This window comes from Anomaloglossus baeobatrachus, chromosome 3 (genome assembly GCF_048569485.1).
Source record: "Anomaloglossus baeobatrachus isolate aAnoBae1 chromosome 3, aAnoBae1.hap1, whole genome shotgun sequence".
NCBI classification, from domain to species: Eukaryota; Metazoa; Chordata; class Amphibia; order Anura; family Aromobatidae; genus Anomaloglossus; species Anomaloglossus baeobatrachus.
In genome coordinates this window covers 368,200,389-368,217,905 of record NC_134355.1, presented here as the reverse complement: position 1 = coordinate 368,217,905, position 17,517 = coordinate 368,200,389, and the positions used below count along the sequence as shown (strand labels likewise).

Here is a 17,517-nt window from a genome sequence, read left to right as displayed (position 1 = left end):
CCAACACGCTTTTTGCGACCCTGTTGGCTATTTGCCATGAAACACCTGATTGTTTGGTGATCACGCTTCAAAAGCTTGGCAATTTCAAGACTGGTGCATCCCTCTGCAAGACATCTCACAATATTGGACTTTTCAGAGCCCGTCAAATCTCTCTTCTGACCCATTTTGCCAAAGGAAAGGAAGTTGCCTAATATTTAAGCACACCTTATACATGGTGTTGATGTCATTACACCACACCCCTCCTCATTACAGAGATGCACATCTCCTGATTTACTTAATTGGTAGTTCGCTCTCAAGCCTATACAGCTTGGAGTAGGACAACATGTATAAAAAGTATCATGTGATCAAAATACTCATTTGCCTAATAATTCTGCTCACAGTGTAATTATCTGCTTTTTAGTTCTCAAGAAAAATCTGTACAACGATAGTAAAAGAAGATCATGCATCTGCCTTAGCATCATTCAATTTGAGGACTGTCAAAATTACCCATCTTTACCCATGGTTAGCGCTGGAAATTTTCTGAAGATGTAGTAGCAGCATCTTCCCTCTTTGTTTCGAGCCTTTATAATCTGACTTAAATGTGCAGTGGTTGTAAAATGATTTTATGTCAACCAATGATTCTGCAATTACATTCTTTTCTCCTACTACCACATGATCGCTCAGAGGCCACTGCTTTCTCACCCAGTACTATTTTTTTTTATCTACTCTTCCACCGACAAAACAGAGATACTTATTGTATCCACTCTGTTGTCCCAGGAGAATATTCACCATCTTTAAATCTGTACAGATTGCCCACTGGTGATCGTGGTATGATATTGTCTGTAGGACCAGATCAATTGTGTTTTGCTCTTCAGTCATCTTAGTTGAGTGACTTGTAGGGATTGAGCCATATTTGTTTCCATTGTGTAAAATTATACATTTTAGGCTCCACTTAGAACGGTCTATGTACTGTTGCCATTTGCCTGGTCGATATTGTTATATGCCCATTTTCATCACCAAGCCTTGTTAAAATAAACAAAATCACTTTCCTCCGAGAAAAATGGCAGTAAATCCTTTTCTCTGCTGTGATACTACGTGATTTTAATTCTATAATCAATTCCCCTGTCGAGGAAAACATCCTAAATTCATGTGTGGGCAACTGTACATTATCTCAAAATCTAGAGCTGCTACCAAAAAAATGAATAGGAACAAAAGAAATGTGGAGCTATTACTGCGCTGCCGAAGTTATGACATAAATCCAAGGAAGGTTGAAAAGTTGGATAAGACCCTACTGCGCTTTTTCCTTCTTCAGTTTTTCGTTTAAAAAGAAGGGAATTTTGTTACTTACCGTAAATTCCTTTTCTTCTAGCTCTTATTGGGAGACCCAGACGATTGGGTGTATAGCACTGCCTCCGGAGGCCACACAAAGCAATTACACTAAAAAGTGTAAGGCCCCTCCCCTTCTGGCTATACACCCCCAGTGGGATCACTGGCTCACCAGTTTTAGTGCAAAAGCAAGAAGGAGGAAAGCCAATAACTGGTTTAAACAAATTCACTCCGAATAACATCGGAGAACTGAAAACCGTTCAACATGAACAACATGTGTACCCGCAAACAAACCAAAAATCCCGAAGGACAACAGGGCGGGTGCTGGGTCTCCCAATAAGAGCTAGAAGAAAAGGAATTTACGGTAAGTAACAAAATTCCCTTCTTCTTCGGCGCTCTATTGGGAGACCCAGACGATTGGGACGTCCAAAAGCTGTCCCTGGGTGGGTAAAGAAATACCTCATGTTAGAGCTGCAAGACAGCCCTCCCCTACGGGGAGGCAACTGCCGCCTGCAGGACTCTTCTACCTAGGCTGGCGTCCGCCGAAGCATAGGTATGCACCTGATAATGTTTGGTGAAAGTGTGCAGACTCGACCAGGTAGCCGCCTGGCACACCTGTTGAGCCGTAGCCTGGTGTCGCAATGCCCAGGACGCACCCACGGCTCTGGTAGAATGGGCCTTTAGCCCTGATGGAACCTGAAGCCCCGCAGAACGGTAGGCTTCAAGAATTGGTTCTTTGATCCATCGAGCCAGGGTGGCCTTAGAAGCCTGCGACCCCTTGCGCTTACCAGCGACAAGGACAAAAAGTGCATCCGAACGGCGCAGGGGCGCTGTGCGGGAAATGTAGATTCTGAGTGCTCTCACCAGATCTAACAAATGTAAATCCTTCTCATACCGATGAACTGCATGAGGACAAAACGAAGGCAAAAAGATATCCTGATTAAGATGAAAAGAGGATACCACCTTCGGGAGAAACTCCTGAATGGGGCGCAGCACTACCTTGTCCTGGTGGAAGACCAGGAAGGGAGCCTTGGAAGACAACGCTGCTAGCTCAGACACTCTCCGAAGAGATGTGATCGCTACCAGAAAAGCCACTTTCTGTGATAGTCTAGAAAGTGAAACCTCCTTCAGAGGCTCGAAGGGCGGCTTCTGGAGGGCAACTAGTACCCTGTTCAGATCCCATGGATCTAACGGCCGCTTGTACGGGGGAACTATATGGCAAACCCCCTGTAGGAACGTGCGCACCTTAGAGAGTCGTGCTAGACGCTTCTGAAAAAAGACGGATAGCGCCGAGACTTGCCCTTTAAGGGAGCCGAGCGACAAACCTTTTTCTAACCCAGATTGGAGGAAAGAAAGAAGGGTAGGTAATGCAAATGGCCAGGGAGACACTCTCTGAGCAGAGCACCAGGATAAGAATATCCTCCACGTTCTGTGGTAGATCTTAGCAGACGTGGGCTTCCTAGCCTGTCTCATGGTGGCAACGACCCCTTGGGATAAGCCGGAAGACGCTAGGATCCAGGACTCAATGGCCACGCAGTCAGGTTCAGGGCCGCAGAATTCCGATGGAAAAACGGCCCTTGGGACAGTAAGTCTGGTCGGTCTGGTAGTGCCCACGGTTGGCCGACCGTGAGATGCCACAGATCCGGATACCACGCCCTCCTCGGCCAGTCTGGAGCGACGAGTATGACGCGGCTGCAGTCGGATCTGATCTTGCGTAGCACTCTGGGCAGGAGTGCCAGAGGTGGAAACACATAAGGGAGCCGGAACTGCGACCAATCTTGCACTAGGGCGTCTGCTGCTAGAGCTCTTTGATCGCGAGACCGTGCCATGAATGTTGGGACCTTGTTGTTGTGCCGGGACGCCATTAGGTCGACGTCCGGCCTTCCCCATCGGCGACAGATTTCCTGAAACACGTCCGGGTGAAGGGACCATTCCCCTGCGTCCATGCCCTGGCGACTGAGGAAGTCTGCTTCCCAGTTTTCTACGCCGGGGATGTGAACTGCGGATATGGTGGAGGCTGTGGCTTCCACCCACATCAGGATCCGCCGGACTTCCTGGAAGGCTTGCCGACTGCGAGTCCCTCCTTGGTGATTGATGTATGCCACCGCTGTGGAGTTGTCCGATTGAATTCGGATCTGCTTCCCTTCCAGCCACTGCTGGAAGGCTAGTAGGGCAAGATACACTGCTCTGATTTCCAGAACATTGATCTGAAGGCTGGACTCCTGCTGAGTCCACGTACCCTGAGCCCTGTGGTGGAGAAACACTGCTCCCCACCCTGACAGACTCGCGTCTGTCGTGACCACCGCCCAGGATGGAGGTAGGAAGGACTTTCCCTGTGATAATGAGGTGGGAAGAAGCCACCACTGCAGAGAGTCCTTGGCCGTCTGGGAAAGGGAGACTTTCCTGTCCAGGGATGTCGACTTCCCGTCCCATTGGCGGAGAATGTCCCATTGAAGTGGACGCAGATGAAACTGCGCAAACGGAATCGCCTCTATTGCCGCCACCATCTTCCCGAGGAAGTGCATGAGGCGTCTTAAGGAGTGCGACTGACCTTGAAGGAGAGCCTGCACCCCTGTCTGTAGTGACCGCTGCTTGCTCAGCGGAAGCTTCACTATCGCTGAGAGAGTATGAAACTCCATGCCAAGATACGTTAGTGATTGGGTCGGTGACAGATTTGACTTTGGGAAGTTGATGATCCACCCGAACGCCTGGAGAGTCTCCAGTGCAAAATTCAGGCTGAGTTGGCATGCCTCCTGAGAGGGTGCCTTGACCAGTAGATCGTCCAAGTAAGGGATCACAGAGTGTCCGTGAGAGTGCAAGACTGCTACCACTGCTGCCATGATCTTGGTGAACACCCGGGGGGCTGTCGCCAGACCAAATGGCAGAGCCACGAACTGAAGATGTTCGTCTCCTATCACGAAGCGCAGAAAGCGTTGGTGCTCCGTAGCAATCGGCACGTGGAGATAAGCATCTTTGATGTCTATTGATGCTAGGAAATCTCCTTGGGACATTGAGGCAATGACTGAGCGGAGGGATTCCATCCGGAACCGCCTGGCGTTCACATGCTTGTTGAGCAGTTTTAGGTCCAGAACAGGACGGAAGGAGCCGTCCTTTTTTGGAACCACAAAGAGATTGGAGTAAAATCCTCGCCCCCGTTCCTGAGGGGGGACAGGGATCACGACTCCTTCTGCTCTTAGAGAGTCCACCGCCTGCAGCAGGGCATCTGCTCGGTTGGGGTGTGGGGAGGTTCTGAAGAACCGAAGTGGAGGCCGAGAACTGAACTCGATTCTGTACCCGCGAGACAAAATGTCTGTTACCCACCGGTCTTTGACCTGTGACAGCCAAATGTCGCAAAAGCGGGAGAGCCTGCCACCGACCGAGGATGCGGAGGGAGGAGGCCGAAAGTCATGAGGTAGCCGCCTTGGAAGCGGTTCCTCCATTTGCTTTCCTGGGGCGTGAGTGAGCCCGCCAGGAATCTGAGCTCCCTTGTCCTTTCTGAGTCCCTTTGGACGAGGAGAATTGGGGCTTGCCCGAGCCTCGAAAGGACCGAAACCTCGACTGCCACTTTTTCTGTTGAGGTTTACTTGCTCTGGGCTGTGGCAAGGAAGAGTCCTTACCCTTGGACTGTTTTATGATTTCAGCCAATGGCTCACCAAACAGTCTGTCCCTAGATAATGGCAAGCTGGTTAGGCATTTTTTAGAACCAGCATCTGCTTTCCAGTCCTTTAACCATAAGGCTCTGCGCAAAACCACAGAATTGGCGGCCGCCATAGAGGTACGGCTCGTAGATTCTAGGACAGCATTGATAGCATAGGTTGCAAACGCAGACATTTGCGAGGTTAGGGACGCCACCTGCGGCACTGCTGGATGCATGATAGCATCCACCTGTGCTAAACCAGCTGAAATAGCTTGTAGTGCCCACACGGCCGCGAATGCTGGAGCAAAGGACGCGCCGATAGCTTCATAGACAGATTTCAACCAAAGGTCCATCTGTCTGTCGTTGGCATCTTTAAGTGAAGCCCCATCCTCTACTGCGACTATGGATCTAGCCGCAAGCTTGGAAATTGGGGGATCCACCTTTGGGCACTGGGTCCAGCGTTTGGCCACTTCAGCGGGAAAAGGATAACGGGTATCCTTAGAACGCTTAGAGAAACGCTTGTCTGGATGAGCGTCGTGCTTCTGGATTGATTCTCTGAAGTCAGAGTGGTCCAAAAAAGCACTTAATTTACGCTTGGGATACAGGAAATGGAACTTCTCCTGCTGTGCAGCTGCCTCCTCTGCAGAAGGGGCTGGGGGAGAAATATCCAACAGCCTATTAATTGCCGATATAAGGTCATTAACCATGGCGTTACCATCAGGGGCATCCAGATTGAGAGGGCCCTCAGGATTAGAATCCTGGTCACCGTCCTCAGTCTCATCACAGAGAGATTCTTCTCGCTGAGACCCTGAGCAGTGTGATGACGTCGAGGGTCTTTCCCAGCGAGCTCGCTTAGGCTGCCTGGGACTGTCATCTGAGTCAGAGACTTCAGCTTGTGATGCTTGAGACCCCCTCGAAGTACGGACTAGTTCCAACTGAGGGGGACCAGATAGCATAGCCACAGCAGTGTCCATGGTCTGGGGAACTGGCCTGGCCTGCAAGGTCTCCAGGATTTTTGTCATAGCCTCAGACATTTTATCAGCAAACACTGCAAAGTCTGTCCCCGTCACCGGGGCAGGGTTCACAGGCGTCTCTGCCTGGGCTACCACCACCATAGGCTCTGGCTGACGAAGTGCCACTGGGACTGAACATTGCACACAATGTGGATCATTGGAGCCTGCCGGTAGATCAGCCCCACATGCAGTACAAACAGTGTACACAGCCCGTGCCTTGGCAGCCTTGCGTTTTGCGGATGACATGTTGCTGCTTCCTCAGAGCAGTACAGGGTGTCCAGCCAAGAAGCGACCTTACAGTGCAACTATATATATATATATGGTACCAAGAAAAAAGTACACTAATATATCACTGAGGCACTAGCGGGGCCAGCACTACTGTGCAGCTTACCGCCCGCTTAGGAGCGGTGTGTGGTCGCCAGAAATCCCTCTAGTCTGGGTCTCCCAGAGCCTGCTGCCTCTCCCCAGCCAGATCGCATGTGTAATGGCTGCCGGCGTCCTTGTGGAGAGGGGGGGCGGGCCCTGGGCGTACACCGACGAAGAGCGGGAAGTCTGCTTCCCCTTGTGCCTAGTGAGAGGGCTGGAGCATGTAAATAAGGCTCCAGCCCTCGGCGCTGCCATTGAGCAGCGTCTCTCCCCTACCCTGATTGACAGGGTGGGGGCGGGAACGAAGCGGCGCTAGGCCGCAGAAGCCGGGGGCTAAAGTTAAAAGCGCCGCCGCCGTAAAAGCGCGGTCGGCGCAAAGCCCCCGGCGCACCACAAGTCGCAGCTGCGCCGCCGCTCCAGGAGCGGTCGGCGCAGTAGTTCCCAACACACAACGTCACTCAGCAAAGCTGCAGTGACCTAACCCCCAGCGTACAGCGCCACTGTCCCCGGCGCACTACAACGCTCAGCAAGCCCTGAGAGTGTCCGTGCCTGCCGGGGACACAGAGTACCTGAAAGTTGCAGGGCCTTGTCCCTGAACGGCACTCCCGCTCCCAATCCAGCAGGTTCTATGGGTCTGTGGATGGAGCCCGGCCCCAGGGCTTGGGGGCCGGCAAGATCCCACTTCCACAGAGCCCTCCAGGGGATGTGGAAGGAAAACAGCATGTGGGCTCCAGCCTCTGTACCAGCAATAGGTACCTCAACCTTACAAGCACCAACCGCGGGTGAGAAGGGAGCATGCTGGGGGCCCTATATGGGCCCTCTTTTCTTCCATCCGATAGAGCCAGCAGCTACTGCTGACTACAAACAGTGGAGCTATGCGTGGATGTCTGACCTCCTTCGCACAAAGCCGAAAACTGGTGAGCCAGTGATCCCACTGGGGGTGTATAGCCAGAAGGGGAGGGGCCTTACACTTTTTAGTGTAATTGCTTTGTGTGGCCTCCGGAGGCAGTGCTATACACCCAATCGTCTGGGTCTCCCAATAGAGCGCCGAAGAAAAAAAAAAAATGAATGACATATCCTGATTTAGAGGACTGAACATGCGGTGACCGACGGGGGAGGCGTCAGATGTTACAGAGGGGTCAGCTGGGATATGTAGTTCTACTGGCAGCAGATGGTACTGTCACAGTAGCTGTAGTGGGTCGCTGGACCCCTAAATGCTTCAATCGTGTCCACAACAATTGTCAATAGTGGGAGGTGGCACTTATGGAGATGGTACAGGACCGCCCAAGGGCACTCCTATGGATTTGGTGGTGTCTGGGTGCAGGTGTTGGAGCGCCCATGATGTTTGTGCAGTTACAAGCAGCCAGACACAAGGGTGAACTGCATTAACACTTTACTGAAGGAAACAGGGTACAGTCTCGCTCTTAATGGCAAAGAGGCAGCAGTTCACTGCATAGGGTACATTTAGTATTTTGCCTATGAAAGAAGACGTCTTCTCCTCATGAAACAAGCAAGCTCAGGCCTCTCAGAGCGGCTGGAGAACAGTTCTCCTCACTTGCTATAGGAGGTAATATAATGCACAGTCAAGGTAATGCTTCACTGGTTGGCTCCCCGTGGTGACACAATGGTGGTATCAAGCTACTCATGGTTTTGGCATTACTGTTCTTTATTGCAGGGGGTAGGGTACACTGGTTCTGGCTGGAAGCGCATAGAACACCAGTATGCAGGAGGGCCATTGTTTAGCTTTATCGCTCCTGGCTGTAGGAAGCTTCACTACTATGTGGAGGTGATTATATGGACAGAAAGATGTCCCCTCAGCATGGACTGTGACAGAGATTCTGGGAGCTTCTTCTCTGTCCCCTGACTAGACCTGTATGAACCAGTTTTCTGGAGTGTCAGCACTAAGGTGATATAGCTTTCTCATGAGCCAGATCAGACACCCCATACTTTGCACTGACGAGGGGCAAGCACCCCGAAACACCATGTCTGCAAATTGGGATTCTGATCTGGCATATATCCTGAGTCATATTGAAAAGGATTGTTAAAAATCCACTTGTGACTTTTAGGATCGCTACTTCCAATAGGTGGTGCTGTGCTAGAGTTTGTCTCCTTTACTGGAGAGACAATTTGAATATTTCCTAGAGGGGCGTGGCAGCTATAAGTCCCCTTACCTGGCAGCCAGACTGGCTTGCAAAGTCTCCTTAAGGAGAATAGTGTTCCCCCGTGGTCCCCAGCACTGAGGTGGAGACTCCTCCCAGCCATTGCCATGGCAACATGTTGTGAGGAGAATGAACATCTGACTTTCATACGTATACATTGACCAGTAGATGGCAGCAAAGTACATTTAACAATCCTCAGTGGACGAACATAACACAGTGTAAATTATACTGCCTGACTCACAGTGCACAAAGTAATTCTGGCACACTGGAACAGATCTACTGCCATACGACAACTGTTTAACTGAGCAGCAGTAGAACGGGTACCGGGATACCACAAATATACCTAAACTTAAGCCTAAGGTATCAAAAATGTATTTTCATTTCTTCCCCAGTATAATCCATTAATAAATTTATGGCCGACCTCGACTACCATACACAGCAATGCTAACAGGTCCGTGCAAAATTAACCTATCATACATGTATATGGGCTTACTCAACTGCACAGTGTTATCAGGGTTGATTAAAGAGCTAGACCCTGCACCAGCTTAATTTTTACCTCCCTGCAATAAACTAATAATTTTATTTATCCAGTGCCAACGTATTCTGTGGAACTTTACAATTCAGAGGGGACATGTACAGACAATCTTACAGCAAACTAGGACTTGTTCTCCAAAATCTGAATACTGGCCCCACATCCAGCCCTCACTCTCCTATCTGTTCCCAGAGGTTTTTCTGATTCTGATGTGTATATAAAATGCCCTCATCATGAAGGCAAAAAGAAAATAAAAACCATAGGGACAACTGGGCGACGTAGACTATGCTGTAGAAGGCTGAGCCAATGTACCTTTTTGTCTGGCTTTTGATATTATTTCAATGTGCTTCATAGCAGCTTTTAATAATTTTCTTGTTATAACAAATGGAATATCCACCTAGAAAAAAAAAAGAAAACTTTTTTTTCAGAAGGTTTATGCTACTAATAAAATCTTTCGATGTGTTTTAAATAGGAAGACACAACTTACCAATACTTCAATTAATTTTACCACTCAATGTACTGGGAAAAGGAAAAAAGTCCAAATGCGGTGAACTTGCGGGGGGGAAAACCCAGCAACTTGGACATTGTTTTTTAGAATTTGTTTTAAAGTGTTCCTTGTCTAGGAAAAATGACTTAGTATCATGATTCACCATGTCAGCAAGATTACAGTGATACCAAACTTGTCAAGATTTTATTTTTTTTATTATTAGTTTAGTGATGAAAAAAAAAAATTAGGAAATTTGTCAAAAGGTTTTTGAGTTGTGTGAGATGTCGTTTTAAGAGATCTACAAAATTTGATTGCATCTAGCTGCTTTTTTTTTTTTTTTTTTTTAATTCTGCGGAAACTAACCTCCCCCCATAATGTTGGCCTCTTGAATTTCTATTTCCTTACCCACTTCACCAATCTTCTTAATTAATTTTATATTTTGAAAGTTCAAACTTTTACTGATCCGGTGATACCAAATATTTGATTTTTTTTCAATATCCTTTTTAATGGGGGGATAAACGGTAGAGATATTAATTTTATATTCACCTTATGTTAACCTTATTAGTTCCCTTAGCGAACTTAAACTGCATTTGTCCGATAACTTATACTACTTACAATACTTGTACAGCAATACTGCCGTATAAACTGTATATAGCAAAAATAATTTTAAAGGACTCCCTTAACGGCAGCCACAGGAGACTTCGGCAGACCACAGAATATCAAAATAAGGCTGGTGTCTCACTTGCGAGTGCCTTGCGTGTATCTTGCGTAGAATCACCCGTCACGGACTCACACTCTCCTCACAGGAGCGTCTCAGCTGCATAGAGATACATGTAACCGACCCACTCCTGTGAGGAGAGTATGAGTCTGTGACGGGTGATGCACATACAATACAGTGTAACAAAAAACAGTGAATAGTTCCGCATTAAACACATAAATAGTGTATGACTCTTCCCAAGTCTTACATATACCTTGAGCATTTCCTTAGTTTTTAGGTTATATGGAGAGAAGGTATGCACACCAGTGACTATGTAAGGGGAATATATGAAATAGCAGAAACTGCTGTGTGAATACTGACATGAAGAAGGGAATTTTGTTTACTTACCGTAAATTCCTTTTTTTCTAGCTCCAATTGGGAGACCCAGACAATTGGGGTGTATAGGCTATGCCTCCGGAGGCCGCACAAAGTATTACACTTAAAAGTGTTAAGCCCCTCCCCTTCTGCCTATACACCCCCCGTGCTCCCACGGGCTCCTCAGTTTTGGTGCAAAAGCAAGAAGGAGGAAAAAGAATTATAAACTGGTTTAAAGTAACTTCAATCCGAAGGAATATCGGAGAACTGAAACCATTCAACATGAACAACATGTGTACACAAAAAAACAGGGGCGGGCGCTGGGTCTCCCAATTGGAGCTAGAAGAAAAGGAATTTACGGTAAGTAAACAAAATTCCCTTCTTCTTTGTCGCTCCATTGGGAGACCCAGACAATTGGGACGTCCAAAAGCAGTCCCTGGGTGGGTAAAATAATACCTCGTAAGAGAGCCGTAAAACGGCCTCTTCCTACAGGTGGGCAACCGCCGCCTGAAGGACTCGTCTACCTAGGCTGGCATCCGCCGAAGCATAGGTATGCACCTGATAGTGTTTCGTGAAAGTGTGCAGGCTCGACCAGGTAGCCGCCTGACACACCTGCTGAGCCGTAGCCTGGTGCCTCAAAGCCCAGGACGCGCCCACGGCTCTGGTAGAATGGGCCTTCAGCCCTGAGGGAACCGGAAGCCCAGCCGAACGGTAGGCTTCGAGAATTGGCTCCTTGATCCACCGAGCCAAGGTTGATTTGGAAGCCTGTGACCCTTTACGCTGGCCAGCGACAAGGACAAAGAGTGCATCCGAGCGGCGCAGGGGCGCCGTACGAGAAATGTAGAGTCTGAGTGCTCTCACCAGATCTAACAAGTGCAAATCCTTTTCACATTGGTGAACTGGATGAGGACAAAAAGAAGGTAAGGAGATATCCTGATTGAGATGAAAGGGGGATACCACCTTAGGAAGAAATTGCGGAACCGGACGCAGAACCACCTTGTCCTGGTGAAAAACCAGGAAAGGGGCTTTGCATGACAGCGCTGCTAGCTCAGACACTCTCCGAAGTGAAGTGACTGCTACTAGAAAAACCACTTTCTGCGAAAGGCGTGAGAGAGAAATATCTCTCATTGGCTCGAATGGTGGTTTCTGAAGAACCAGCAGCACCCTGTTCAGATCCCAGGGTTCTAACGGCCGCTTGTAAGGAGGAACGATGTGACAAACCCCCTGCAGGAACGTGCGTACCTGTGGAAGTCTGGCTAGGCGCTTCTGGAAAAACACAGAGAGCGCTGAGACTTGTCCCTTAAGGGAGCCGAGCGACAAACCCTTTTCCAGTCCAGATTGAAGGAAGGACAGAAAAGTGGGCAAGGCAAAAGGCCAGGGAGAAAAACCCTGAGCAGAGCACCACGACAGGAAAATTTTCCACGTCCTGTGGTAGATCTTGGCGGACGTTGGTTTCCTAGCCTGTCTCATAGTGGTAATGACGTCTTGAGATAACCCTGAAGACGCTAGGATCCAGGACTCAATGGCCACACAGTCAGGTTGAGGGCCGCAGAATTCAGATGGAAAAACGGCCCTTGAGATAGCAAGTCTGGTCGGTCTGGTAGTGCCCACGGTTGGCCGACCGTGAGATGCCACAGATCCGGGTACCACGACCGCCTCGGCCAGTCTGGAGCGACGAGGATGACGCGGCGGCAGTCGGCCCTGATCTTGCGTAACACTCTGGGCAACAGTGCCAGCGGAGGAAACACATAAGGGAGCTGAAACTGCGACCAATCCTGAACTAAGGCGTCTGCCGCCAGAGCTCTGGGATCTTGAGACCGTGCCATGAACGTCGGTACCTTGTTGTTGTGCCGGGACGCCATGAGGTCGACGTCCGGCACCCCCCAGCGGCAACAGATCTCCTGAAACACGTCCGGGTGAAGGGACCATTCCCATGCGTCCATGCCCTGGCGACTGAGATAATCTGCTTCCCAGTTTTCCACGCCTGGAATGTGAACTGCAGAGATGGTGGAGGCCGTGGCTTCCACCCACATCAAAATCCGCCGGACTTCCTGGAAGGCTTGCCGACTGCGTGTGCCGCCTTGGTGGTTGATGTATGCCACCGCTGTGGAATTGTCCGACTGAATTCTGATCTGCTTGCCTTCCAGCCACTGCTGGAACGCTTTCAGGGCAAGATACACTGCCCGTATTTCCAGAACATTGATCTGAAGCGAGGACTCTTGCTGGGTCCACGTACCCTGAGCCCTGTGGTGGAGAAAAACCGCTCCCCACCCTGACAGACTCGCGTCCGTCGTGACCACCTCCCAGGATGGGGGTAGGAAGGATTTCCCCTTCGATAATGAAGTGGGAAGAAGCCACCACCGAAGGGAAGCTTTGGTCGCCTGAGAGAGGGAGACGTTCCTGTCGAGGGACGTCGGCTTCCTGTCCCATTTGCGTAGGATGTCCCATTGAAGAGGACGCAGGTGAAACTGCGCGAAAGGAACTGCCTCCATTGCTGCCACCATCTTCCCCAGGAAGTGCATGAGGCGCCTCAAGGGGTGTGACTGGCCTTGAAGGAGAGATTGTACCCCTGTCTGTAGTGACCGCTGCTTGATCAGCGGAAGCTTCACTATCGCTGAGAGGGTATGAAACTCCATGCCAAGGTATGTGAGCGATTGGGCCGGTGTCAGATTTGACTTTGGAAAATTGATGATCCACCCGAAACTCTGGAGAGTCTCCAGGGTAGCGTCGAGGCTGTGTTGGCATGCCTCTTGAGAGGGTGCCTTGATCAGGAGATCGTCCAAGTAAGGGATCACCGAGTGACCCTGAGAGTGGAGGACCGCTACTACAGTAGCCATAACCTTGGTGAAAATCCGTGGGGCTGTTGCCAGGCCGAACGGCAGTGCCACGAACTGCAGGTGTTCGTTTTCTATGGCGAAGCGCAAGAAGCGCTGGTGCTCTGGAGCAATCGGTACGTGGAGATAAGCATCTTTGATATCGATCGATGCAAGGAAATCTCCTTGGGACATTGAGGCGATGACGGAGCGGAGGGATTCCATCCGGAACCGCCTGGTCGTTACGTGTTTGTTGAGAAGTTTCAGGTCCAGGACAGGACGGAAAGACCCGTCCTTCTTTGGGACCACAAACAAGTTGGAGTAAAAACCGTGGCCCTGTTGCTGAAGAGGAACAGGGACCACCACTCCTTCTGCCTTCAGAGTGCCCAGCGCCTGCAGAAGAGCCTCGGCTCACTCGGGAGGCGGGGATGACCTGAAGAATCGAGTCGGGGGACGAGAGGTGAACTCTATCTTGTAACCGTGAGACAGAATGTCTCTCACCCAACGGTCTTTTACCCGTGGCAGCCAGGCGTCGCAAAAGCGGGAGAGCCTGCCACCGACCGAAGATGCGGAGTGAGGAGGCCGAAAGTCATGAGGAAGCCGCTTTGGTAGCGGCACCTCCGGTGGCCTTTTTAGGACGTGACTTAGACCGCCATGCGTCAGAGTTCCTTTGATCTTTCTGAGGCCTTTTGGACGAGGAGAATTGGGACCTGCCCACGCCCCGAAAGGACCGAAACCTCGACAGCCCCTTCCTCTGTTGGGGTATGTTCGGTTTGGGCTGGGGTAAGGATGTATCCTTTCCCTTGGATTGTTTGATGATTTCATCCAAACGCTCGCCAAACAATCGGTCGCCAGAAATTGGCAAACTGGTTAAGCGCTTTTTGGAAACAGAATCTGCCTTCCATTCCCGTAGCCACAAGGCCCTGCGGAGTACCACCGAATTGGCGGCTGCAACCGCCGTACGGCTCGCAGAGTCCAGGACAGCATTAATAGCGTAAGACGCAAATGCCGACGTCTGAGTGGTTATGGACGCCACCTGTGGCGCGGACGTGCGTGTGGCTGCGTCAATTTGCGCTTGACCTGCTGAGATAGCTTGTAGCGCCCATACGGCTGCGAACGCTGGGGCAAAAGAAGCGCCGATAGCTTCATAGATGGATTTCAACCAGAGTTCCATCTGCCTGTCAGTGGCATCTTTGAGTGAAGCCCCATCTTCCACTGCAAGTATGGATCTAGCTGCCAGTCTGGAGATTGGAGGATCCACTTTGGGACACTGAGCCCAACTTTTGACCACGTCAGGGGGAAAAGGATAACGTGTATCCTTAAGGCGCTTAGAAAAACGCTTATCTGGACAAGCATGGTGATTCTGGACTGCCTCTCTGAAATCAGAGTGGTCCAGAAACATACTCGGTGAACGCTTGGGAAACCTGAAACGGAATTTCTCCTGCTGAGAAGCTGACTCCTCCACCGGAGGAGCTGAGGGAGAAATATCCAACATATGATTGATGGACGCAATAAGGTCGTTCACTATGGCGTCCCCGTCCGGAGTATCAAGATTGAGAGCGGCCTCAGGATCAGAATCCTGATCAGCTGTCTCCGCATCATCAACCAGAGATTCCCCCCTCTGAGACCCTGCACAATATGATGATGTCGAGGGAAAATCTAAGCGAGCTCGCTTAGTCGGTCTGGGGCTGGGGTCTGTGTCAGAACCCTCAGCCTGGGATCCATGAGATACCCCGGGAGGACATTGTTGGTCCAGCTGAGGTGGGCCAGGGAACAAAGATTCAACAGAGTCCCTGTGCTGAGATACCGGCCTGGACTGCAAGGCTTCTAGTATCTTAGCCATAGTCTCAGAGAGTTTTGCAAACTCCGTCCCCGTCACCTGAACAGTGTTAGCAGGTGGCTCCCCCTGGGCCCCTCTTAGCAGAGGCTCCGGCTGAGTAAGTGCCACAGGGGCCGAACAGTGCACACAATGAGGGTCAGTGGAACCTGCCGGTAGCGGGGTCGTACATGCGGCGCAGGCAACATAATAAGCCTGTGTTTTGGCACCCCTGCCTTTCGTGGGCGCCATGTTATTATCTTCCCTGAGTAACACAATAGGGTATATAGCCAGAAATCAACTGTGCACCATACAGTGTAAAACATATATACCATAAACATATAATGTTACACTACTGCACAATGGGGCTAGCACCACAGGTGCTGCTTACCACCCGCCTAAAGCGGTTGTGAGGCCACCAGAGTCCCTGCCTGGGTCTCCCAGACTTTGTCCCCCTCTGCAGCGTCCGAGGAGCTGACAGGAATGGCTGCCGGTGTCCTGAGGAGAGGAGGGAGCCGTGGGCGTGACCCAGAAAGAGCGGGAACTGGTGCCCGCACTGTGCACAGTGAGAGGGGTGGAGTATGCAAAGCATGCTCCAGCCCTCAGTGCTGCTCGTTCTGTGCAGCGTCCCGCCCTTCCCCTGCCTGTCAGGGCTGTGGGCGGGAGGAAAGGAAACTAGGCCGCAAAAAGCCGGGGACTCTAGTAATAAACGCGGCCGCCGTAAAAGCGCGGCCGGCGTGAAAGTCCCCGGCGCACTACAAGTCCCAGCCGCGCCGCAGTGTTTCCATGGCCGCGGCGGTCAGTGCGGCAGTCCCTATACATAAACACACTCAGCAACGCTGAGTGTGTAATGGCACATATTAACCCGGTCAGCGCCGTGGTCCCCGGTGCACTAGCACACCCAGCAAAGCTGGAGTGTTGCTGTGCGCTGTCCCCACAGGGATACAGAGTACCTCCAAGTAGCAGGGCCATGTCCCTGAACGATACCCGGCTCCTATCCAGCAGGCTCCACAGGAGTTGTGGATGAAGCACGGTCTCAGTGCCTGGAGACCGATAGGATCCCACTTCACCCAGAGCCCTGAGGGGGATGGGGAAGGAAAACAGCATGTGGGCTCCAGCCTCCGTACCCGCAATGGATACCTCAACCTTACAACACCACCGACAAGAGTGGGGTGAGAAGGGAGCATGCTGGGGGCTCTATATGGGCCCACTTTTCTTCCATCCGACATGGTCAGCAGCTGCTGCTGACCAATCTGTGGAGCTGTGCGTGCGTGTCTGACCTCCTTCGCACAAAGCAAAAAACTGAGGAGCCCGTGGGAGCACGGGGGGTGTATAGGCAGAAGGGGAGGGGCTTAACACTTTTAAGTGTAATACTTTGTGCGGCCTCCGGAGGCATAGCCTATACACCCCAATTGTCTGGGTCTCCCAATGGAGCGACAAAGAAAAATCCAATAGCTATATGTAAGAATGAAGGTATGAAAAATGGAATCTGCATTACTGCCATGAACATATGAATCAAGAGAAATTTAGCTACTGAATTGATCAATGCAATAGAGCCCCAACACTACGCCAAAGTATTTCTCTACGTTGGGGTCCCTAGCTAGTGTGTGTCCTCTCATGCAGTTAAAAAACTTACCGTGTATGGGAAGCTGAGACCCAGGCTATATATGCGTATAATGTGGACTGGCAATAGGTGTGGGTGGGGCCGGTTTCACAAACGAAAGACTAAAGGTTTTTGCACCCAGTTCAGACTCAGAATGGTGTTCCAGACGTTATTTCTTAGTTTTTAGGTGTTATACATGAAACATCTATGAGCACAGTCCATTGGTAAGGTTAAGTTGTGAGGGCATCCTCCTAGCTCGCTTTCCTGTGGCTGTCACAGGATACCTTGAGAAAGGAGGACTATGTTCCTTGGAAACACAACTTCTTTTTGGCCTCCCTAGCAGACCGTAGCCTTCTTTAGTGATGACTCATGCCAGGATCACGTGTATTCAGCATCACTACCGTCCGAAGCCCTATGCACACTGTGACAGTGGCACGAACAAGAGTTGACGCGCCATCAGCGCTGCAGATAAACAACAGTCTAAAATGCTGGACCTGGGGTGGGTGAGTAACTATTCATTTGTTTTTTTAATGGCTATTAATTCAATTTTCTGAAAGGTGACAACCCCTTTAAATGTTGTTACGGTGGTGGTGATTACAATTCTGTCTAACTTTTACTAGATAAAACATTTTGTAAAGAGAGAGAAAATAAATAAACTCCATTCCCAGCCATTTGAGCTAAATAACACTGACGACGTGCACTAAGGAGTTAAAG

At 50.4% G+C, this 17,517-nt stretch overlaps 1 protein-coding gene across 1 annotated transcript in view; it reads right to left on the bottom strand.

Annotated features, from left to right (window-relative positions):
* Positions 1-17,517, bottom strand: part of SNX14 (sorting nexin 14) — a 113,177-nt gene that overhangs the window by 70,422 nt on the left and 25,238 nt on the right. Inside the window, exon 6 of the mRNA XM_075341496.1 lies at positions 9,325-9,409. Coding sequence (XP_075197611.1) covers positions 9,325-9,409 — 85 coding nt within the window. The remainder of the gene's footprint in view (positions 1-9,324; positions 9,410-17,517) is intronic.